This window comes from Chrysemys picta, chromosome 6 (assembly GCF_011386835.1).
Source record: "Chrysemys picta bellii isolate R12L10 chromosome 6, ASM1138683v2, whole genome shotgun sequence".
NCBI lineage: Eukaryota > Metazoa > Chordata > Testudines > Emydidae > Chrysemys > Chrysemys picta.
In genome coordinates this window covers 106882872-106909149 of record NC_088796.1, presented here as the reverse complement: position 1 = coordinate 106909149, position 26278 = coordinate 106882872, and the positions used below count along the sequence as shown (strand labels likewise).

Below are 26278 nucleotides of genomic sequence, written 5' to 3'. Positions count from 1 at the left end.
AACTATGGTGTTAATGAGATGAGAATCAGGCCCTGTTTAGGGAAGGAGGGAGCCTGAGGTCCCAGGTCTACAGGAGTGAAAGATGGGATAAAGATTCAGAATGGCCAGTTAAACATACACCCAATATGGTTTGGAAGCAAAAAGAAGAGTTTCTGGAGCCTTTCAGAGATAGAAAGTGGAGAAACAACCTGGGTTCAAAAGAAAGGTCTTATGATCTTGAGGAACACAGAGAAAGACTTTAGAATATCAAGATGGAGTACTGAAAGTACAAGCAGAAGGAGGAATGAGGTCAAAAGAAGAAAAAGAAAGATGGAAGTAATCAAACAGAAAAAAGGCAGAGATGAAGAAAAGTGAAGCAGAAACAGCACTCTAGCAAATAGCTTCACATCAGGGAAGAAGTGCCAATTTTTATAAAATCAAACAACAACAACAAAATCACAGGATCCATAACCTCAGTGACTAGCATATTTCCCTAATGGCATAGAAGCATGTGACAGGAGATTATACAATTATGCTGTCAAGTACTGGCATCGATGAATACAAGCCATTGTGTTGCATGCGAAAAACTCCTTCTGTGTTGTGAATAGCCAGAGGTGTCAATTTTTTTTCTTGGTTTCCACAGTTCATGTGAAATGCCTTCAAAAGTACCTAAAAAAAAAAAAAGTGGAAACAGAGAATAAGGGAGTGTTATGAGCTTTTAAAATATTGGGACTGTCAAAATGGGAGCCTGAAACACATTTGTAAATGCATATGACACATTAAAGTCATTTGAAAACCTCTTATGGCTGTCACTGGCTTGTCTGTGCCTTAAATCCCTGTACCAGCATTTCAGGAAACTGCTCCTTTTGAAACTCAAAAGCAATGCTGTTTCTGGAAATGGCCTTTCATTGCTTCAGGAACAGATGGGTCACTAATCATGGTAAGCTTTGGTAACAGGAAATTATCAAATTGTTCTGAAGTTTGGTTCATTTCACAAACACCCAGAAGTTTTTTCCATCCTACAGTATACAAATTTAGTTTGAAAAATAGGCTTGATTCTTGGGGGGACAGCCTTGCTCGTGATATTTCATCACTTTCCGTTCCAGGCCTGGCAAGAAAGCAGGTAAGCAAAACTTAAAAAAAAAAAAAAAATATGCAGAATCAATGACATGTTTCTAAACCAAAAAGGTACTGGGGAAAGTACTGAATGGCACACTTGCTGCCACCCTGGCTTCTCCAGACATCTGAGACCTAGTTTGTTCAGCCTTCCTGAGATTATTACACTGCTTCCTGAAAGTAAAGCTCCTTGGCCTCCAGTAATACATACTGTACTTTAAATACTGAAGGAAACCATTTTCAAGTTATTTACATCCAAATATTTGACCAAAACTAAAGTTGTTACAATCAGAGACATTATTCTAGGTTAATGTTTTTTAAACTTCGTACAGTCACCAAGATGTCCTTTAAAATCTTTTAAAAGGAAAATAAAAAGCATAAAAAGAAAAAGGGCCCCAAATTGCCCAAGCTTCACACCAGAAGCCCCAAGCCAGAAACTCTATATCCCAAAGAATGAGCGGCACTAGCTCCGAAGGCACCATAGCTGGTGGTTTGGGAGGCTGCATCACAGCCATGCAGGAGCAACAGGCATGCAACCAGAAGATTTCTATGCTGATCTGTATTGGCATAAACCAGGGTTGCCCTCTTACCAGCAAAAACCCTTAGATAGGGTGACAAGGCAACACCAATGCCATCTACTTTTTCCTGGGGTGAATTGCCAAGTAACCACAGGAAGAAGTCATGCATCCTTCCACCTCTTTTCTTATCTAATGCAGTAGCAGCCTCTGAATCAGCCTAGGATGCTCATGCTCCCAGAGACTTACCCATGGGCTTCTTATTAATGAAGACAATGATAAAAAATCATGTCCAGGGTTTGAACATGGGTGACACTTTGTATGTTAACTTTATGAGGAAAAATTTGATTAATGTGTTCATTAAGGACCACACATAAAACTCCAGCAAAACAACTTGGATCACCTCTACCCTTCCCCTCCCCCCCCCCCCCCCATCTATTGTAACTGAGAACAGCAAAGACAGCGAAACAGGAGAAACAATCAATGATGAATCCAATGACAATATGCTTCTAAAAGAGGAGGATCAATTTAATCAGTGAGTCAGCTACTTTTGAATTGAGGCCCAAAATCCATGTGTGAAAATACATGCACAAGTGCATGCCCCAAGTGTATTCCTACACTTGAATGATGTTAGCTTATTCTTTCAAGATGTTGAGCACCCACATCTCCCTTAGTCTTCCATTTGATTTCACCCAATTCTCTTGACCACCTATTTAAGTCAATGGGCACTGTGCAGGTGATCAGCACCTGTGACAAGTGGGACACCAATGACTGCATATACAAATGACTAGTTAGACATCTAGATAGTCATTTGTGCCCACTAACATGGGATTTGAATGAGGAGGTGCAATAGCTACTTGGACAGATGGACATTCAGCTGTTGTGCACAAACTTATATATGTGTACAAGCCATGGGCTAGTTCAATCATGAATTAATAGGCTTTCAGTAGGAATTAGCAGGAAATATTATGGCCTGTGTTATGCAGGAGGTTAGACCAGCTGATCAAAGTGGTACTTTTGGCCTTAAAGCCTTATAACCTGGGCTTCTCTTTTGCAAAATGAAGTGGCCCATTACGTGTCTTTCTACCACAGAATGGTTAGGGATGGTTTTCCCCAAAGTGCTGAGCGCCCACAGCTTCCACTGGTTTTCCCCAAAGTGCTGAGCGCCCACAGCTTCCACTGACTTCAGCTGAAGTTCTGGGTACTCCACGTGAGCAGTAGGCCAAGCAGGCAAGTTTTATGGGTCATCCTACTTTGGCTAACCCCCTAGATGAGCCTTCTGCTCTGGAGGGATAGTTCATAGATTCATTAGAGAACAGACTTTTTATTCTGGCTTTGCTTGCTTGATCAGATTGAAGCATCCCCAAAGTGCTACCAGAAAAATCTTATAAGGTAGCTATGCAGGGACTTCATTGATGAATTTATAGATTTTCCTTGTTAGCTCTGTGTGTGCATATTTTTACTTGCTTGATTTGTTTACATAGTCCAAGTTCTTTCTGTAAATATTTAGGCTTCTAACTACTATGAGACTGGCAATGATTTTTTTTTTTTTAAAGAAGATCCAATTCTTCAATCTTTAGACAGGCAAAACTTCCCTTTAAATCTATGGAGAAAAGGACTAATCAGTTTTATAAGTGTTACTGATATTTTCTATAAATCTACATGCAAATTTTCTCAAACTTCATAATGGCAAGAACATATTGTTCTAGGATCCTCTGCATTGGTTTGGCCTCTTACAGAGAGTGGGAAAGCTGTGAAATTTGGATCTAGATATTGATCTGAACTTCCCAAAAAGTTTGAGGTGGGATGTGGTATTCTAATTTGGAAGAATAAGACAAAAAAGGAGATAGAGTGGATGTTTAAGGCCTTAACTAATATAAATCATAATAGCACCAATTGTTTCACTGGAGCTACCTTAATTTACACCAATTGAGGATTTGACTCCTGGTTTTCAAACCTTGAGAAGCTCAAGACTGTGTGCCACAAGTATAATCCAGTTAGCACAGTTGCACTTTGAAATCAAGTATTCATGATCCCAAATTGCCAATTGAACATCTCACTGGCCCTTTGGGTATGCTAATACTCAAGTTACATATGTGGATAGTAACTGTCTTCTATAAAGTATCACAACATTCTAGGCACTGTGTCAACAAGAAGACTGATAACTCCGTATGAAAGTTAGGCATATGCAATCTTATTTTAGCATAGCCTTATGCTTCTCCAGCTTTAAAAACTAAAACTCTCAATAAATTAGGGTAATTATCAAAGGGTAACATTGTCAAAAGCACTTCTACAATTTAGGAGTCCAAGTGACTTAGGCACTTAGCAAATGTCACCTTATGACAAGGTCATAGACAGCTAATTGACTAGATAATTGATAAAATGTATCTGGAACATCAACTTTCATTATTATCCAAACACAAATAGGACTAGATGTATTTTCATAACATCTTTCAGGAGTTCAGGCAAAAGGCAGCTGATAGGTAACTGTGTGTGTTTTAGAGTAGCAGCTGTGTTTAGTCTGGATCCACAAAAAGAACAGGAGTACTTGTGGCACCTTAGAGACTAACAAATTGATTTGAGCATAAGCTTTCGTGGGCTACAGCCCACTTCTTCAGATGCATAGAATGGAACATATATTGAGGACATATATATACCAACTCTGAGAGGCCAATTTTCTCTTACTTAATTGGCCTCTCAGAGTTGGTAAGACAGAGAACTTTCACCTTTTCATGCTCTCTGTATGTGTGTATATATATATCTCCTGTGACAAAGTTCCTCCTCTATCTTGGTGGGTCCTGCGCTTATTGGCAGATTTTCTTGCCTCAGAGATTCACCATGTGGGTTGGGGAACAGCCCAGAGACCTTCCCCTCTGGAAGAACACACAGTCCAGGTCAATTGGGAGGTTTGGGGGAACCCAGGCCCACCCTCTACTCCAGGTTCCAGCCCAGGGCCCTGTGGACTGCAGCTGTCTATAGTGCCTCCTGTAATAGCTGCATGACAGCTACAACTCCCTGGGCTACTTCCCCATGGCCTCCTCCAATCACTTTCCTTATTCTCACCACAGGACCTTCCTCCTGGTGTCTGATAACACTTGTGCTCCTCAGTCCTCCAGCAGCACACCCTCTCACTCTCAGCTCCTTGTGCCTCTTGCTCCCAGCTCCTCAGACTTACACAACAAACTGAAGTGAGCTCCTTTTTAAAACCCAGGTGCCCTGATTAGCCTGTCTTAATTGATTCTAGCAGCTTCTTAATTGGCTCCAGGTATCCTAATTAGCCTGCCTGCCTTAACTGGTTCTAGCAGGTTCCTGATTACTCTAGTACACCCCTGCTCTGGTCACTCAGGGAACAGAAAACTACTCATCCAGTGACCAGTATATTTGCTCTCTACCAGACTCCTGTACCCCACTGGTCTGGGTCTGTCACACTCCTCAATATATGTTCCATTCTATGCATCCAAAGAAGTGGGCTGTAGCCCATGAAAGCTTATGCTCAAATAAATTTGTTAGTCTCTAAGGTGCCACAAATACTCCTGTTCTTTTTGTGTGTGTTTTGTGTGTGCCACAGAATGCAGCTCTGCTACAATCTCTGTATCAGGTCCACAGGGGGGAGATTTGGGAGCATGAAATGGACATAAATCCACTGATCAAAATCCACATGTGGAGGAGCTGTAGAAAAGCTCTGCCTTGTGCCTGCCAGCATAGGGGGAAGACACTTTCAGCCAAAATACCTAAAGTAGTACTTCTGTGCACTCTTTTTGGGGAGCAAGATTTAGGATTTCAGGAGTTAGAGTTGCAGGATTGACTGCAAAAAAAAAGCAGATAGATTAGAAGGGAGAAGACAGGGAGTGGACAAGGTGAAAAAGGAGAGAACATAACGGAAGCCCTTCTAATGTTAGCACCCATTGGCCCTGGTCTGCTGCAAACGGCAGAATTCAGAGGAGCACTTGAGGGTCACAGTTAGTTGAGTCAGAGTTCATGGGTCTTAACTGGGTCATATGACTCATAGGTTGTAAGGCACATTGGGATTATCGACATTTACCTAGTAGTGGTAGGAACAATAATTTCAGTAAATGAGCTCTCATCTTGAGACTTGCATATGCACAGGAGGGAAGGAAGGATAGGGAAGCAATATCTGCTATATACCAGGTATACCTTTGAAATGTTTCCCAAAAAATATTACATGTTATCTTGATGCCATTTGCCACTTTTCCTGTCAGAACTTCCCCTCTTCCTGACAACAGGGATGGGTGAGGAGGGGGTTCAGGAGAGAGTGGGTGACTGAGTAAAGTCAGTTTTGGTCAACGGGAAATTTATAGAAGGATCTCAGGATATGTCCCATGCTGGCAGGAGCGATCTTGAAGCAACTTTAGCATATAGCTTATTTTCAACAGATGAGATACGTTGTGACTGATTACTCAAAATTCCATAAAATTGAGCTATGAGAGTTCTCTATCCATCAACAATCAGAGACATGCTAGGTTGAGTTATGGGTCACTTCTTGCTACTTGACTGAACCTAACCTGAGGCTGAGATCATGGTGCTGCATTGAGTGGCAATGATGGGATTTCACAGGAAGGGGAGTATTACCCTAGAAAAAGTGGCTCTTTCTTCCTTACAGTGGGACCATGGTGGCTCAGCAGGTTAATGATTAGCTGAACATGGACTATTTGCTTGTGTGAAATTATAGCCTTTTGCTGTGTAAGTAACAGCTGTGTCCTTTGTTGTGGCCTGCCCTTTAAAATGTCATTCTTAGCATTTAAAGGAATACCATTACACATAAGCTTTCTCCGTTTTCTTTGTCTAAAGAATAGTCTGTTTTCAAAGAACCTTCCTTAAAAATAAAAGCCTCTACTGTTGCTCTGTTTTGATTTCAATTACTTGCCTCTGACCTTTGCTAAAACATGTAAAATCACAAGGAGATCAGCGTGAAAGAAATCATATGCTGTTGAAATACTTAAAGCCTGGGGAAACTCATTGAAGTAGAAACAGATTAGAATGAGAGAGAGGGACAGGCCAAGCCAAGTTCTGTTGGCAGAGCCAGGATTAACAAGCAGACAGAAACAGTTTAGTTCAGGGTAGGAGCAACTGTAGAACACATTAAGACAAAACAGGAGCTCAGAAAAGAGGTGCTCAGAGAGACTGCAAAAAGGTACAAGGCGGTTGGTTTGATAGCTTATTAATTGCAGACTTTTCAATGGAGCAGACAGTAAGAGCAGGGAAATACTAAATGCAGAACAAGAGAGTTAGATCAGTTTAATTCAGAAAAGGTGGAGGTAAGTTAAAGACCACTAGAAATGCTTGGATTGAAGATGCTAATCCTTAGCATTATTTAGTGATAGTGAAAGAATATCTGTCTGGAAGAAGTGCAATGAGAATTAGGGTTTGGGAAGCACTTTCAAGTCTGTGAGTGGAGGATCTGAGACTGAGGGGATAGTGTGGAGTTTTGTATCACTTTATCTCCTCCCTCTCTCTCTTTCCTTCAGTGTCACTTGCGCTTCACAAGACAGAAGAGAACAGGGTGTGCTGGCTGCTGGCTTCTTCTTGCCACCTCTCCTGGATTATTATTATGCAGCATTCCATGCTGTTGCGCTTCTTCTTGCCACTGCTCCTTACCCTGCTCAGCCAAGCAAGAGCTCAGTTCCCCCGCCAATGTGCTACGGTTGATGCCTTGAGAAGTGGCGAGTGTTGTCCGGATTTTTCTCCGGTGTTCGGGCCTGGTACTGATCGCTGTGGTTCATCTTCAGGAAGGGGTCAGTGTGTACCAGTGATAGCAGACTCACGGCCCCACGGCCCACAGTACATGCATGACGGCCAAGATGACCGCGAACAGTGGCCCTTACGCTTCTTCAACCGAACCTGCAGCTGCAATGGTAACTTCTCTGGCTATGACTGTGGGTCCTGCCGACCTGGCTGGAGTGGAGCTGCCTGTAACCAGCAGATCCGCACAGGTAAGGGTATCAAAAATAGAGAAGAGACTCTGCTGGTCACCAGTGCTAAGTGTAAAGTGTATTTGGCTTCCTATCGCCTTTAAATAGTAAACTATCCCTGCCACCCAATTTAGAAATCTAGATTGCAACAGGACTGTTAAGCTGGGTTGTCAATTCAGCCAATAATGCCTTGGATTGTCAGAAGTGCTGAACACCCAGAAATCCCAATGGAAGAAGCAGGTGCTCAGCACTTCTGAAAATCAGGCCCTAAATATATTGATAGTCACAGGCAGTGTGAAATGTATAGGTGAGTAAGAATGGAGAGATAATTCAGTAATATTTTCTCTTATTTAACTTTCTAAACTATGTACATACTTTTAAGGTTTAAAAATCATTAGTCATTGGATTTTTTTTAATGTTTAAATTGCTGGATTCTCTAAAAATATATGTGTGAGTGACCATAAACAAGAGTTGCTACCTAGACACCATGAATGACTCTATCTAGAGTGGGTGAGATGTGATAGATCTGTAATATAAGTAAGCAGTGGCTATTGCAAAAAAAGCAACTGACTTTATTTTCACCATAAAAGTAATGTTAAATACTCTGTACACTCCAAAACAAAGGTTAAAATAAGGATTACAAATTGAAAATCTTTACAATTAAATTCCTGAGAGCAAGCTTAACTAAAAGACAAGAGACCCAAAAATCTTATTCAAACTCTATGCCTGAACAGGCAACCTGAAAACAAAATGCTCATTAATCAGGGCTTGCTGAAGACAATGGAGTTACATCAACTTATACTAGCTGATCTGGCTCTGGCCCTTTACCAACTACTGAAAGTGACAAGAAACAGAAAAAGAAACTTTTAACAGGCCCACACAGACCTCATGAAATAAACATGAGTTTATAGAATTGTAAAATTAACTGCTGTAAGATCAGTTTAAAAACAGTTATTAGTTACAGTTTGCACATCCATAATTGATACCACAAATAATTTTAAACTATGGGTTGATACAATAATATATTTTGAATTATATATTTTTGTTGGCTCCAAAATATCTATTATAGTTTGTTGGAGCAAACATTTTGAAATACAAATAATGTAGTGCATGTAACTAAATACAGTACCATGTCTAAACATTTCTAAAGAGTATATTTCTGGTATCTTTGTGTTAGTGTGTATGTGTGGTATTTATATATAGATAGATAGATACGCCTCTACCCCGATATAACGCTATCCTCGGGAGCCAAAAAATCTTACTGCAGTATAGGTGAAACCGCCTTATATCGAACTTGCTTTGATCCACCGGAGCGCGCAGCTCCGCCCCCCTGGAGCGCTGCTTTACTGCGTTAGATCCAAATTCATGTTATATCGGGTTGCGTTATTATCGGGGTAGAGGTGTGTGTATATATATATATTAGTATGTGTGACAGTGTTTAGGGTTTTAGTTAAACTCACAAGAATCAAAATCACACTTTTCTGGATATGAAGTTACTGGGAGAAGTCCACTGAAGACTAAGAGAAAACTCTCATTGACTTCAGTGGGGGCAGGATTTCATCCACTGTGTCCACCACTGACTGTGTATAGAAATGTAGTTGTTTTAGAATTCAGGATAGTTGTGATAACTAAAATGGGTGGCTGTTTCTGGAAATTAGAGGAACTTTTATCTGTGACTCAAGAGGTAACTTGACCTCTTTCCACCAGTAAATGGTGAAATTCTTCTCAGCAGAGATATAATCCAAGTTTTTGCTTCTCAAGCTCCTGCATTTTGCGGCAAAGATTCAACCAAAGTGATGGGCTTTTTAAAATGTTATAATAGAATATGAGGAGGCAAAACTTTATAATGTAAAGGCTGGTATATAGCACTCTCTTATTCATGTTAAAGCAATACCATGAAAAATTATGTGTACTGGATTTACCTTTGAAGTGTGTCTGACAAAGAACTCACCCTTAAATATCTAGCTGTTATCAACTCTAAAAACAAACAAACAATAATAATAATAATAATTAATAAAAAGTAATGACAGGTTTCAGAGTAGCAGCCGTGTTAGTCTGTATCCGCAAAAAGAACAGGAGTACTTGTTAGTCTCTAAGGTGCCACAAGTACTCCTGTTCTTTTTAATAAAAAGTAAGTATGTGATAACTCTTCCAAAAGCATTAACTCAATCTTTTTTCCACCATATGCATTCATCCTAGTCATGGGTCAGATTCTCCTGCCCTTTCTCATGTTGAGTAGCACCTTACCTCCAAAGTGACCCCAATTAAAACAACCAGGCTGCCTGAGGAAAAAGGTATTACTTATAGTGAGTAAGGACAATAGAATCTGACCTTGTGAAATGAGATGTGGGTATTCACTACCTTTATAACAGATTTCTGTTTAATCTTTAAAGTTAGGAGGAACCTTCTGGACCTGAGTGCGAAGGAAAGGAATGATTTTGTCAATGCCTTACACCAAGCCAAGGCTACAATACATCCTGATATTGTCATAGCCACCAGGAGACATGAGGAGATATTGGGACCTGATGGCAACACACCACAATTTGAAAATGTGTCCATTTATAACTACTTTGTGTGGTCCCATTATTACTCTGTCAGAAAGACTTTCCTTGGTGCAGGGCAGCAAAGTTTTGGAGGAGTGGATTTCTCTCATGAAGGACCGGCCTTTCTCACTTGGCATAGGTATCATCTACTGCAACTGGAGAGAGACATGCAGGTGAAGTTTGCCTTAATATTGAAATTGCTTTTGTTCATGTTCCATGCTGTCCAGTTAAAGAGCAGACTGTCTTCCCCCATATTCCAATGCAGAGAGATGCATTGCAGATCTTTCTAGCTGATTTCCATTACTCAATTTCAATTCCAGTATTATCAGACATATTAACATCATTTGATGGGTTTTAGGTTGCTAGGAGCATATAAAAAGTAGAAACACTATTTCAAATATAGCAGTCTAAAAACTATAAAATTTGTCTCAAAGCTTCCTTTAAAAAACAGCAGTATTCCCTATACATTTCCTTTTAAATTCTGTAATTTATGCAATAAAGGCAATTGTTAATGATGCTTCTAAATCGTTGGGCCTGATTCTTGACTCACACTAGTCAAAAGCAGGAATAATTCCAACAAAATCAATGGATTTGCAGTGTGAGATCAGAATCAACTCCTAGGCTTGTGATTAGCTCAAACATCTAGAGAAAAGAGCAAATCAGGAGATCCTATTATATATATCAGTGGTTCTCCATCTTCTTCATTCTGTGGACCACTTCATAAGAGAGAGAAAGATCTGTTTATGGACAATTGCTCATCCCAGTGACTCAGTTCCCCGCTGCTTAATTTGCAAAATGTTTCAATATGAGGAAGAAAATCCATGGTTCACTGTTTGTCCATGGAAAGAATATGAGCACCATAGATATCCAGAATCACATTAAGAATATAGGGAGTATATAGATGTCTAACCCCCAGTTCTCTTCACGTTTTTAATTTATGATTGCCTGTCTTATTAAAATTCCTGAGTGAAAAAATACACATATGAGAAAAACATAATTTCTTAAAATCCAGGGTGGGAAATAATCAAATTGAGTTTTCTGTGAGCAGTTCACAGGTGATTAAATGAACGCACATGGCAGTATGTGCTTTACATTTTGTCTTTGATTTCTAGCAAAATATTTGGTTGACTAGCTGTAGGTAATTCTGTCTTGTGTAGTTGATTGCAGATCTCTGAAGCCCTCACATAATGTTCTTGGGTTCATCAGAATGGAAGGACAGGAGGAAATAGACTAAAAGCTTCAACATTCCTTGTGTACATTCCAATCCCCAAATCCTATGTGTTATGTATCAGTAAGAACGGATTTATAGTACATGTGATAAATGAGGGAAATGTTGCCAAAATAGACAGATGTTTGAAGTAATTTAACTATCAATCCACAAACTAAACATTAATGACTAACTTGGAGATCATTATTAGTCAGGTAATGACTGACTACTGGCAATTCCTACCTGAAGTGGAATAGAGCATCTCATCAGTAAAGACCCCCTATTTTTAAAAAATAAAGGTAAAGGGGAAGAAAGAATAAATTAAGATAAATTAAGCCCCCAGAAAGGCTAAACCCACTTTGAAACCAGAAATTCCCCTGAAGTCAGTAAGATTCCTGCATATGGAATCCTTGAAAAATCCTAGTCCTTAATGAGTTAATAAACTAATCTAATATAGGTTAGTAAAGTAGGTTATTAGTGAAGTTAATTTGATGGTAATTGTGTCCTAGTGAATTTCACAATTGCCCATCTCTAATCAGAAATGGAACTGAATCGCAAACATTTAAAGAACAAACCTCTTATCGTCTTTCCCACTACTCTTTAGTCCTGTAGTTCACTGAAGGCAACTTGCTTATATGTTTGCTTTGCTTGTCAAAAGCCAGTGCTATCAAGTTTGATTATCCTTAAATATATTTAATATTAAAATAGAATTATTTGGAAAAAATAGGATAGCAGTAATGTCTTATGGTTCTTAGTACAGATAATATGACTGCTTTCTAAAATACTTCAGGAAAGCATCAGGTTACGGATCAAATTAGATAACATATGCAGTGCTATTAATGAGAAAATTCAGTGACTCAGTACAACAATTTGACTCTGAATGCTATCAAAGGCCCAAAGATAATAAACTGAGAAATTAAGGGAAAATGTTTTTCTTTATTCTCTTTCAGTTATGGTAATCCTAGGGGTTACCTGTAACAACAGCAGGTAAACATTTTTTGGACACGAGTGCTGGGTTGGGGTTTTTTTTTTTTTTAAGTTGATCAAACGTAGCGCTTTGATTTTGCTAACGGGGATATGTAGGATGGGATTCTCCAAAGCATCTATATCAGTTTGGATAACAAGTCTCATTGAGATTCAGTGGTGCCAGTGCTCTTAACTCACTTTGGAAAATCCCTCTCATTATGGATATTACATTGTTCCAGTGAAGGCCCATATTAACATAGTGTTCCCGTGGTTAGGAGATGCTACAGGATCCCACTTTTGCACTTCCCTATTGGAATTTTGCTACTGGTGGAAACACCTGTGATATTTGCACAGATGACTTGATGGGCGCTCGAAGCAATTTTGATGTCTCTCTTATAAGTCAGAACTCCATCTTCTCCCAGTGGCGTGTGCTCTGTGAAAACCTAGAAGACTATGATACCTTGGGAACCATTTGTAACAGTAAGTTTGTCTGCTGCCAGTTTTTTGAGCAAACAGTCCTATAATAGTAAATAATCACAATCCTTTGCTTTTCAAATGCACTTTCCATCAGAGGATTGCAGAGAGTTTTACAAACATTAATGAATTAAGTCTCTCAGCACCCCTCTGAAGTAGGAAAGGGTTTGTCTCCCAATTTCACAGATGAGCAAACTGAGGCACAGAGGGGTTAAGCAGCTGCTCTGGAAACTTGTTCAAACCAGGGGAAACAGAAGAATTCATTCTGAACCTAGTCCTCTTACTCCCTTTCTTATGTGTTAGCCACAAGTATATCATTCCCGGAAGAACAATTAATACTGTTATATGCATTTTGTTACCTTTGGCGCCTGAATGTGGTAGCGTCCATCTAGTTATTCCTTAGCTTTGGATATCTTCCAACTCACACGAACAACCACGTTCATAACACCTATATTTAAAGGGGAGAACACATAACACTGTACCCAAGTGTGGGTTGCCAGTGGCAGGGACTGAACCTCAGATCTCTTGGTCTTAATACATGAACCTCTACTGCCTGACATTTAAAAAAAAGGCATTTGCTTAGCCAAGACTGCAGCCCGCTCATCAACTTCTCTCTGTGGCCAAGCCACCACTCGAGGGGGACAGAGCACCACACTGCGTGGTTTACAAGCACACTGAGCAAGATCATTGATTCCTGGCCCAGCCCCTTTGTTCAAAGGAATCAGAAATCTACTTATTAGGCTGCTGAAGATTCCTAAACACCTGCTCCCAGACCTGATGAAGTAAGGGGGATTTCAGGAGCAGGAAAGGGGTGTGAATGGAATGTGTTACACTCCAACTATCCCCAGCCCTAAAGAGCCATTGCAGCGTGTATAGGTGAGAGCAACACTGAATGCGCTAACATACACCGGTCCTCGACCTCCCACAGGACCAGGGGGCACATCGGTGGCTTTGAATAGTCTTTGCTGTCTCCCCAAATTGGATCCTGAATCAGGTCAAGTTTAGCCCATCCCAAAGATCTGGCCCACTGTTCCGCCAGAATGTTGCTTCATGCTTTATCGTGCCTTTCTTTCTTCTCCCAAACCCCCAGGCACAGAAGGTGGTCCAATTCGAAGGAATCCTGCTGGAAATGTTGCCAGGCCAATGGTTCAGCGTCTCCCAGAACCACAGGATGTTGCTCTTTGTTTAGAAGTTGGTTTGTTTGATACTCCTCCTTTCTATTCCAATTCAACAGACAGTTTCCGTAATACAGTAGAAGGCAAGTATCACAACTAAAAGTGCCCGGAACCAAAACAAAATGGGTGAGGGGACTAGCCCATCCCACTCACCAGTTTTCCCTGCAGTAGTGAATAGAAGTATTGGCTCTGGAATGGGACACTGGCCATTTAAATTGTTTTACTTTTGTTAGCTTAGTGTAGTGAATAACTGTCACAAATTTATGGCTGATCCCTGAAGAATACCAGACTCTGTCTGGCACCTGTATGTATGTGCAAGGGAGCCTCACCTTTCCTTTGAGCCCCTGCACAGATACAAAGAGAGTCCCTGCACTCAGGAGACACAAAAGCTTTGTGGAGCCAGTGCTGCTGATGGTGCTGGCTGTTGTGATATAAATTGGTCAATCGGTGGGAGGATCCAGGGTCATGACCTTTCCCCCTGATTTTAATAGCCAGTAGAGTTGGCCAGGCATGGAAGAAAATGGACACTACTCCCTCTTCAAGGTTGACACAGTTGCTATACTCCTTGGAAACTCCAGGAGGCATTTTGCCCCAGAAAACTCCCAGAGTTCCCAGTGGGCCTGGGTGGAAATTAGGGTAGAGTGAGACCTGAGTAAGTACTAGGATCCCTCTTTTGCACTTCCCTATTGGAATTTTGTCAAATGATGAAAAAAATTAATCATGATTAATCACGCAATTTAAAAAATTAATTGCAATTAATCACATGATTAATCACACTGTTAAACAATAATAAAATACCATTTATTTAAATATTTTTGGATGTTTTCTACATTGTCAAATGCAAAATATTCAATTACAACACAGAACACAGTGTACAGTGCTCACTTTATATTTTTGATTACGAATATTTCTGTTATAAAAAACAAAAGAAATAATATTTTTCAATTCACCTCAAACAAGTAGTGTAATACAATCTCTATCATGAAAGTTGAACTTACAAATGTAGAATTATGAACAAAAGAATTACTGCATTCAGAAATAAAACAATGTAAAACTTTAGAGCCTACAAGTCCACTCAGTCCTACTTCTTGTTCAGTCAGTCACTCAGACAAATGCCTGTTCTCACTTTCAAGTGACCTTGTAAATAAGAAGCAGGCACCAGTATCTCCTGTAAATGTAAACAAACTTGTTTGTCTTAGCAATTGGCTGAACAAGAAGTAGGACTGAGTGGATTTGTAGGCTCTAAAGTTTTGCATTGTTTTGTTTTTGAGTTCAGTTACGTAACAAAAAAAAATCTAAATTTGTATGTTGCCCTTTCACGATAAAGAGATTGCACTAGAGTACTTGTATGAGGTGAACTGAAAAATACTATTTATTTTATCATTTTTACAATGTAAATATTTTTAATAAACATAATAATATAAAGTGAGCACTGTACACTTTGTATTCTGTGTTGTAATTGAAATCAATATATTTTAAAATGTAGAAAAATATCCAACATATTTAATAAATTTAAATTGGTATTATATTATATTATATTATATTTATATTATATTGTTTAACAGTGGGATTAAAACTGATTAATTTTTTTAATCACAATTAATTTTTTGAGTTAATCGCGAGTTAACTGCAATTAATCGACAGCCCGAGTAAAGACTTCAGAATTTGATCCTTGATTAAAATGATCTTCACACCTTGGATAGATGGAAGTGGCCTGTACATTTCTTGCATAAATCATAGGTTGGTAAATACAGAGGGCCAGATCCTTGGTCCTGGCTCCAGCCACTTGTACTGTCTCAGAACTGGAAAACTGTCCTAATGGGGCAGCCAAGGATTCCCCATTGGGTGGCATAAAGCTGGTGTAGCTGGCTCTACACTACCCACTCTCACTCTTCACCCTTTCCTTTAGGATGTGTGTGAGGCCACAAAGGGCGAGGAGCCTATAGGCAGTTCTAAATTATGTTGGGAGTCGTTTTGGCCCCCATTGGCCAGGACTGGAGGGAGATGGGAAAGTAGCTTAAAGCCCCATTTCCCTCCCCACACTCACTGGTGTGCTGAATATAAACTTGGTGTAGCAGAAGAGCTGGCCCTGAGTATAGCTCTGCTACTACCAGCTTGCAATTGTGAAAGGGTGGCCCTTCTCGCCTGTGGAATAATGAGGCAGTGTTGGCACCCATCTAGTAAGGATACCCCAATGGTTACATCTGCTCAATACATTTACTCTGGTAGCTGAGTCAGCAAAGCTATGGAATAAATCTTTTAATATTACATTATGTAAGCGGGGGATGGTCCCGCTATTGTGGGGAACTTTCCTGGCTTATGCACTACCCCAGTGAAGTGGGCTAGCGAAAGGATCTGAGTCCTCACTCCCACTTCCTCTACCCAGAGGCCTCCCTGCCCTTGAGGACTCCCCTTCCACTCTCCTGTCTGGCAGAGTTCTCGTAAACCCCGACAAGGCTGGGTCCAGGATTCCTGGGGGGCTCGACCCCCAACCCTGCTGTGGTCACCCAGGACAGGGGCTAGGGTGTCCCCACTCCGGGGTACTCTCTCTGCACTGGGCACCTCCCTGACCCACTGATCATTTCATACAATTTAAAGCAAATACAAGTTGTTTAACTAACAATTAATTTTAAAAAAGAATAAGGAAAAATGGTAAAGGTTAAAGGAAAACACATCACCCCGCTCTGTGGCAGGGAACATTACAAACAGTGTCTCTGGAATGTCAGGGCAGTTCACAGTCTGTTCCTTGTAGGTCCCAGGCTCCTTCTCAGGCCCTGGCTGTGCTGCAGAGACACTGCGGGTTGGACACTTGCTCTGGCGGTGGCCACACGCTCTCAGGCTCTAGGTGGCAGGACCCTTTTTCCCAGTGTCGCCCCTGCCCGGTCAGGGTTATGATCCCCCTCCAAGTCTGGCCGGCAGAGCCTCTTGGCTGAGGCGTCTCCCTCTGCTGGGCCCACTGCCCAGGGTCCTCCTCCTCTCTCCAGCTGCTCAACGCACTCAGCTCCGGACTGCTCCAGCCCCAGCCCCAGCTCCACTCGGCCTCAGCATGGATGCTGCTGTTGCTGCTCTGCCTTCAGCTCCCTGGGCTGCTTGTCTGGCCCCTGTGGCTCTGGTTGCTGCAGCTTTGCTCCCAGGGCAGGTCTGCTCTCTCTGGGCTGTGCTCTGGCTTTGGGGCTGCAGCCCTGCTCCCAGCAGCTTAGCTTGGGCCCCTGCTCTCTCCTTAGCTCGGCCCCACTCTGTCTGACCCAGGCAATTCCAGTTCACACATGGAGGACGGGACCCCTCTGGCCTCCTGACTCTCTGATTAGCCTGCCCGCCCTGTCAATCAGGCTGATCTGGAGCATTGGCCTCTCCCCATTGTTCCTGGGGACTGTCAATCTCAGGCTCCTGATTTGCCATCGACCCTTCCTCTTTTAGTGCTGGGAGCTAGCCAACCAAAACACCCCCACTGAATGTTAGTAAGGGGGCAACAGTCCCCTTACATATAGAACATCAAGGCCTTAGTCATAGACCAGAACCCCTGTGTGCTTGGTGCTGTGCAGACACAGAAAATGATGGTAGGATAAAATGGAGGCTGATGCACAGGATAAACAAGTGAACAGATCAATCATTAGAGCCCTGCACAGATACAAAACTTGTATCCACATCTGATCTGCAAACATGGTCTTCAGATATCTGCATACACACCTGCATCCATGTTTGTGGATATCTGCAGATATAAAATGGATATCCACAGATTTGCAGAGCTCTATCAATTGTTACCCCAACTGGGGCATATAAACTGGCCTCTATCTTAACTCTACAAATCAAATTCAGAGTGAAATTTTCATTCTGAAGCACCTAAATTGCATATACAAAAAAGGATTTGGGCATGTACATCTGAAAATTGGACCCATGTGCTTTAGTCTCTGCTCAGCTTAACTCTTCTTCTTTGTAAAACTCCAAAGAACTCCAGGCTAGTAACCATGATAGGTTACCAAACAGTTAACTTCCAAATAATGGGTCAGATCCTCAGCTGGGGTGAATTGTTTTAGCTCAGTTAACTCCAGTGAAGCTATGCCATTTTACAACCCTGAGGATCTGGCGCACTGCGTTTATCTTGAAGAATACATCACTGGAATCTGGGTGAACATGTGAAGTGATTGAGAGTTGTGGATGCTCAGCATCTCTGGAAAAACTGGCCACCACTAGCTAGTACCTAATGGATTTGGAGACCTATTTTTATACACCCAAGTTTGAAAAAATTGCCCCAGATTTATAAATTGGAGGAATTTTCATGATGATTTAAACCCTCCGACACCACATTTTTCAGCTGTTAAGTGCTAATGATGCTAGAGGAAATCTTAGACCACTACTCCAGAAGGTGGTTTTCCAAAGTCAGCGTGTTGGCAGTCAATGTGTAAAAGACATGTGGAAAGCTGAAGTAACAGCTAGCCCATTTCAATACATGGTAGCATCGTCACACTTGTGTCAGCAGATAGTGGCTGCATTGATGGTTTCAATTATGTCCAGAGCCATTTAGAACTGAAAACTATAGCTTCAGTGGCATGCTAGCAAATGATTTATTGTTGCCACTGTTGTGCTAAATCCCAGTTTGCTCCCGTGACACGCAGAAGCAAGCTCATTCCACGCTCACAGCATTCTTTTGCAAAGATTATTTTGGTCTGAAAATGACATACTTTTGGGGTGTAGCAGCCACGTATTTAACATATCAATAGGTAGAGAAGGAGCAAGTCAACTATATTAAAACAAGGCAACAGAGAAAATAGCATCCAGCCTAGATTGCTGCTTCGGAACAAGTTTTTCACTAGGATTTTCACTGTGTTCCTCTTTATTTATATACACAGGATACAGCGATCCTTCAGGGAAATATGATCCGGCAGTTCGCAGCCTTCATAATTTGGCTCATCTGTTTTTGAATGGAACAGGGGGACAAACTCATTTATCTCCAAACGACCCTATTTTTGTCTTCTTGCACACATTTACTGACGCTCTTTTTGATGAATGGCTGAGGAGACATAATCCTGGTGAGATGCATGTGTTTGTTATTTTACGAGCTTAGCAAAGTTGCTACCCATTCAGAATAGGTCGGCTGGATCTTGGTGGACAGTGAGTACCCTCTGCAGTTAGGATATGAAGGTGGAAGAAATGTCAGCATTGGCCTGCTAAACCCAGAGTTGAGAATTCAATCCTTGAGGGGGCCACTTAGGGATCTGGGGCAAAATCAGTACTTGGTCCTGCTAGTGAAGGCAGGGGGCTGGACTCAATGATCTTTCAGGGTTCCTTCCAGTTCTAGGAGATAGGATATCTTTATTTATTTATTTTTATTTTATTTAACAACATTGGGATCTTTTTAGTAAAAGCTGCTCATTAAGGAGGGAATCCTACCCCACATCGAGCCTCCACCCTTTAAGTGTGTGGAGGAATGTGGCTGGGGTAGGTCACGCACAGGTCAGGCAAGAAACTTTTGCAAATACGTTGTATCTCAGAGAATGCAGGCAGATGAATCATGGAATCTACTGAAGCCTCAGGTTCCACAATCATTCTGTGGCCTGGGATGGAGAATTTCTTCTTGTCTGCCCAAAGAATACCTCAGTGCACAGCCCAGCTATTCATTTTGAGTTACATTGTGATCTGCTGTCTCATGGATGTTCAAGAAAGACACATCCTTCATAACTCAATCGCCGCGCCTGCTCCCTTCAGGAAGCAAAGGAGCCAGAAAGGGGTAGGAATAAAGTAGGCAAGACTGGGGCCAGTGAAACAAGAGACAAATCTGTGCCACTCTAATGGACAGTGCAGAGGGCATTCACCCCCATCTACACAAAATAGGAGATTGTGCTTCACTTGGGGCAATGCAGCCTTCCACTACTTCTTACACAGGAATCTGTTGCAACCACACAACAGAGCCCTTTTTGTGCTGCTTCCCAAGGAGGGAGAAAGAATTTTTCATACGTGTTTTGAGGGAAGTTATTCTACATCTTGATGGTACAGAGTGGTTACATAATTTACCCCAAGATTTTGTAGCATTTCCCATGACATCTCTAATAAGGAAAAAAACCTGCTCCAACTATAAAAACTGACTCCAACTGACCCTTTTTTAACATGACTAGGTAGATCACACACTGCTATCCCCTAATGCAGCAAGTGACAAATTCAAGGCCCCAGCCACTTAAATTCGGCACAAGACCATGCAGTTACTGTGATATAACAGCTAACCTTTCAAAATCTTACAGTGACATTCATCGTTCATAGTAACATCAAATGGCATAACAGAACTGTTCATTACTGTAGTAAAAGGACTAGATCATGGCCCCAGAGATCCATCTATATGCTCATATCTCTTCTTGTACACGGGAAGAGATCGATCATTAGTTCCGTAAACGTAGGCCTACACTTTCAGAAGAGATTAGCGATTTGGGGTCCCAACTTGAGACATTTTAAAGGGTCTGACTTTAAAGCCAGAGCTGAGCAGCCACCTTCTGAAAATCAGACCATGTCTCAAGTCGGGACCCAAAATCACTAGTCACTTCTGAAAATGCACGTTTGAATAATACTTTGTTTCATGCAGTTCTTCAGTCTCTTCAAATGTAACTTTTTGATCTCTGGTGCCACTGTAAAATAAAGGAAGGGTGCCTTAAATATTTTGTCCTCTCTGCCTGTTTTTAGACAAGTGTTCTCAGAATGCCCTGAATAGAATTTGAATCACTTTCATTTTTATTTATTTATTAAAATGAAACCTTGTTTTCCAATTTAGATATTTCAATATACCCACTGGAGAATGCCCCTATTGGACATAACCGGCAGTATAACATGGTGCCATTCTGGCCCCCAGTTACCAATAATGAGATGTTTGTTACTGCACCAGAAAACCTGGGATACAGTTATGACGTTCAATGGCCAAGTAAGTAGTTAAAAGCTTCACTTTACTCTCATTGTGTCATCCTCTCTTCATTTTGTGCGTGTATGTGGGTCATTTAGCAAAATTGGTTTCAAATTTCAGAAATTTTAATTTGACACCATTTCAAAAGATTGTTTACCTGTCCAAAGTTGGCTTTTAAAGGACTCATATTTGGACTATTGTACCATACTATTATACCCTGTGCATGCAATTAATCATAAACAGAGATGGGCCTGAACCAAAGATCTCAATTTGGACATCCCCAAGCTTTGAGGAAGTTCTGATCCAGAGCCAAACTTTAGCCCTGATCCACACACAAGTAAACCTTTATGCCTGTGTGGAATTCTAGTAAGGTCAGTTGGTTCTGCATGGGCTCATGGGTCTGCCTATATAAATCAGATTGCAAAAAAAATGTCTTTGTAGCTCGGGCCCATCTTAAGTCTGTAATGAAAGACACTGAAGTGGACCTAACCTTAAGCATTTTGTTAAATAATGATGGAGATTGAGATTTGATCTAATTTTCAGCTGTATCTCTTGAGGCTTAACTTTTTTTTCTCTGTTTGTCTTCTTGCTTCCTTTCCACTAGGCCGGGCTCTGCAGGTCACAGAGATCATAACTATTGCAATAGTGACTGCATTGATTCTGGTTGCAATTATTTTTGCTGGTGCTACATGTATTGTGCACGCTAGGAAAAACAAGGATGAATTGCATCAGCCTCTTCTCACTGACCAGTATGAGCGGTATTCAGATGATTATGATAGCATACCAACCCCAAGCCAGTCTATGGTTTGAAGAGATGGGGTTTTTTTACCTGCATCTAACAGAATCTGTTTCTTCTGCTGTATTTTATAAATGCCAATAATGGATCTGCCCTAAAATAAAGCACAAAAAGTGTCAATTGTATTGATATATATGCTTCAACTCCAATCTCCTCTTTCATCACACTCCAGGACCAGTATATCACCTCTGAAATACCAAGTGCTTATCTTGATAGACCCTCACTAATTTCCCAACCCTCACCTTATAGCCTCCCTTATCCATATTCCTGAATAGGTGCAGTGATTTTCTAAATTGTCCAGTACCAGTAACTGGGAGTAACAACTTGCCTTTCCTGTATTCTGTGTGGAAGCCTTTTCATGGGTGTACCTGAATGAATGTAGGGCCTGATTCTGCCATTCTTAGTCATATTGAATACTAACTTACTTCACAAGTCAACCCCCTTAGCTGACTGGAGTAAGGCAGTGTGGTCCAATGGATATGGCCCTGAACTAGGACTTAGGAGACCTGAAATCTCTTTCCAGCTCTACCAGTGACATGTTGAGTAATCTTAGGCATCATATTTTGCTTCTTTGTGGTTCATTTTCTCCACTATAAAATGGAGATAACGATTCTTCCTGTGTAAAGTTCTTTGAGTTCTATGACTAAAAGGAAATCATAGCTTGGTATTATTATTAGGAGAAATAAGGGTAGCAGAATCAGGTTTTAAAAATAGAATTGCTTTAGTTATTAAGGGAGAGATTTTCAAACGCAGAAGGAGAGCTTAGGTGCCTAACTCCCATTTGTGCCTTTGAAACTCTCCCTTTAACTTTTGGCATTAAAATCATGTCTGTTATCTTAATGGCTAATTCTTACATATGCTAATGGATTTTAACATTTGAATTCTCGCCTGCTAAATTGATGGAAGGGATGAAAATCAGTTTTGGTTAACAATGGTTTGAGTTAACTTACATCTCTGGAGTGCCAATTACATCATTCTCTGAGCTTTAATTAGAGGTGGTCAAAAAATTTCCAACCATTTTTTTTTCATTTGAAATGTAGTTTTATTAAAATCAGTGGGAAAATGGCTATTTTTTTTTACTACTTTTATGATTGTTCCAAAGTGACACTTCGAAAGAAAATATTTTCATTCGAACTCAAATGTTTAGCTTCAGGCTGCCAATTTGAAACTAAATGTTTCTTTTCAAGCTGACACTTTGACTTAAAATCTTATTAAAATGTCAATTTAAAACAAAAATTTTGGGCTCATATGTACAGTTCATTTTAACATTTCTTTTTGAAAATATTGGAAGGAATCAGTGGGAAAATGGCCAGAAAATCCCCTCTACTGTGCAGGATGGAGGAGAGTAAAGTAGCAGAACTCAAGCTAACATGAATCTCAGCCTGTGAAGACTTCCCTGCAGAGTTTGAGATATCCAGTCTGTTGTGGGTCACGCTGGGTGCCCCCTCCATAGGCTGCAAAACACTGGCCTCATGGGACGAGGCCTCTGACCTACCTAAGTGACAGATCAAAGAGTAATTTTTTACCTTCTGTGGGTTTGTCCAAGGACGGTTGAGAGATTCCCTAGCTCCTAATTCATTACATTATATTATGATGTATATAATCTTAGGAAGAAAAAATTTAAAAAGGGTGTGAGAAAGGTTTTGACTTTGAGCCCTGCATGTTTATTACAGCTAGTTAAATATCACATAGGAACAGAACCTGGGGTCCTGATCCTTTGGGACCTTTGAAAATCATCAGGAGAGTTTCCATTGACTTCAGTGGTTATTCCTGTTGAGCTAGGGAACTGCACATATACATAGCTGCAATATGGTGAATGAGATGCCCCTAATATAAGGGACAGAACTGGTTATAGGATTCCCAACTATAGTTTTTATTCCTTGGTGCCATTTTCTAGCTATTATCATTAATGAAACATTCACTGGTCCTTGATTCTGAATGGTTAATGATAGGTATCAATAGGCATCATATGGTTATGTTGTGTTATAGAAGCTTTACTTAGTAAAGAATTATTCTTTCTTCATCTGAATTAGTTCATTCCTCTTTACTGTATACATAATAATGGAAATATCAATCTTATTTTCTGTGGAGTAAACAAGCAGCATCTGAATGAAACACATCATCCTCCAGTCTTACTGCTCCATGTACCAATCATACTATTGCTGTAACTTCTGTTATAACATTGATCTTTGTAAGTCTGATTTTTTCGTTGCATTTAATTGATGAAGCTTATCCTTATTTTAAGACAATTTAAAAGCAGAATGAAGTTCTGGGGATGAAATATATCACTCTCTGTTCTGATTGTAGTATCAGGCATTGCATGGGAAAACTTCATAGAATAAAAAGCTTTAATGCCAACTGTTTAGTTTGAGTTGAACCAAGAAAAATAGAAATTACATTTTATTTTCTAAAGGCATATGCAGGGGGAAAATGTTTGTTTGTATTACAGTAGCACCCAAGGCTTCCAGAGAGAATGCTGACTCCATTATTCAAGGGGCTGTACAAGCATATAAGCAGATATGATTGCCACAGAGAGTCTGCAGTATAATTAAAGACAAGGCACAGAAGAGAGTGCAACAAATTGAAAAGAAAGGAAGATAACAATAAGATCATGGTGGGCCTATAGTCGAGATGCTTATTTCAAATGAAGCACAAAACTCTAAAAGCCTTCACTAAATATTTTTCTTTATTATACAAAAATCCCCTCCTCTGCCAAAACACACACACAGCAGTCATATTTTTTGTTCAGAAAAGAAATCAATTGTATAATTTGAGTGAACAGAAAGCAGAGAAGTATCATCTTTCAAATAATTTAATCCCCATTTCATTTTGGTCCTGAACTGACCTCTATGACAATCAGGTCAATACCTAACTGTTCATATGTGTATTGGGTATCTCAGAGAACTGTTCTTTCAATCATTTTCAGATTTAAGCTGCCATTACATAATTAAGGTCCTTAAATATATATATTTAACTTATTACCACAAGATGGCATTTTTGAGCACATTTCAGCTTGTTTTCTTCTAACACAATGAATCATTGAAGATGTTCAAGTGGTGTGCAGTTTATTTCCTCTTCAATTATCTACTGAAGTTTTTTCAACTTTCAAATAGAGGGAATATAATTTTTCATTCTGAGACGAGGAAAAGGGCTTTCTAATTTGCATTGCTGGATTTCCAAATCCTATTGTTCAGTGATTCTTTTTTCTTTCTGGGGGCACTGTTTGTATGATAAATTGTTTGTTCTGGTTCATCTGTTCTTTCTTTATTAAAAACTAGAATTCCTTAAACCAGTAATAAATATTTTTTAAATGTGTAGTAAATATTCTTTTTAGTCCCTGTTTCATCTGTAATCACCAGTCCACCAATGTAAAGACAATTAATTTCATAGGGATAGCAAAAATAAAATCTTAAACTTGGTTTTAAATAAAGTAAATAGTAAGAGGCAGTAAATTAGTGTAATGATTTATTTTTATCCCAGAATCTAAGAGTCAGAAGGAGACGTCCTGATATTAGAGATTTATGATCTGAAGTTTTCTTATTAATGTTATAGCTTCTAATACTTCCACTTAGCAGCATCAGAAGATAAATCAGCAGCTATAGTAGCAACTGCAGCATCTTCTGGGTAAAATATTGCTCCTTCTATATATTAAGAATTAAGATGCTTGACATCACAGACAATAGGATGAAGTGGCTGGATATCCAAGACATTCTATTTAATTCTATCAGAAACTGGGGAACCAGGTCTTGAATTTGGGCTCTTGCTGCGCTTTGATATGGTGGTTTGGTTTGAGCTTCCAGATACCTGAAGACAGCCAGGTGTACAGCAACCCCAGGGACTGTTCTAAATTACCCAGCCTGGGAAGCTCCCTGGAGAGCCACCCAGCCACACACAATAGTTGGAACACTGTATGTTCTGGACATACCTCTTTCTGCTCCCAGCCTACCCTGTTCTGCCCTTTACATTGGGATGTCTGAGGGATATATCTATACCATTGAGGAATCATTCTTGTGCCAAAAGTAAGAATAAACCAAGGAAAGGAATAAAGAAAGCTCAAAACATTATACAAACCATAACTGTACAGTGGATATTTGTTAACTGAAACATCAGGAGATGTTGCTGCAGGCTAAAATTACAAAAAGAAATTCAGAAAACAGACTTAACCATGTTTGATTCATTCATATTTTCTGAATAAAGATTTTTATTCACATATCCTATCATCAATCCAATGAGTGTTACAGAGCTATCGCTTTAACTCGTTCTACAAATATTTCCTTTCATGGGGATTATTTGCTTTCTTAGCTTTATTCATTTACATTTTCATGGACATTAAGATGTCCTTCTGGAAGAAAATGTTAATGACTAACAACCACTATGGAAAAATAGAGGAAATCAGTAGGCATAAATGTTCACTGTGGCTTTTACTCTCTAGATGTCAATGCAATAGTAGAAGGTACAAAGCCCATGTCATATCAGTTATGAAAGTTGAGGTTGAATTAAAATGAATGTAAAGGAGTAAAGTCACTTATGAATATATGTAAAGATAGGTCCAAAATTTGTTCTCAGTTACACCACTGGCTATATGGAATGACTACAAGGAAGTCTGGTTTCTATGGGCTGAGCTGTGCTTTCCTGGCTACATTCTGCATCCCAGAGCATCTGTGGAGCACAGATACTACTTAAGAAGGCACAGCATG

At 40.2% G+C, this 26278-nt stretch overlaps 1 protein-coding gene across 6 annotated transcripts in view; it reads left to right on the top strand.

Annotated features, from left to right (window-relative positions):
• The window catches only part of TYRP1 (tyrosinase related protein 1), an 85015-nt gene extending 60110 nt beyond the window's left edge, over positions 1-24905 (top strand). For 4 of the 6 annotated variants that reach the window (XM_065549565.1, XM_065549563.1, XM_065549564.1 and 1 more), the window contains exons 2-8: positions 7097-7561; positions 9934-10256; positions 12532-12736; positions 13821-13988; positions 18753-18932; positions 20660-20806; positions 21390-24905. In XM_065549565.1, coding sequence (XP_065405637.1) covers positions 7180-7561; positions 9934-10256; positions 12532-12736; positions 13821-13988; positions 18753-18932; positions 20660-20806; positions 21390-21595 — 1611 coding nt within the window. In that variant the 5' untranslated portion in view covers positions 7097-7179 and the 3' untranslated portion in view covers positions 21596-24905. The other 2 variants (XM_005295200.5, XM_005295199.5) reach the window with 2 other exon arrangements.
• The last annotated feature ends 1373 nt before the right edge of the window (positions 24906-26278 follow it).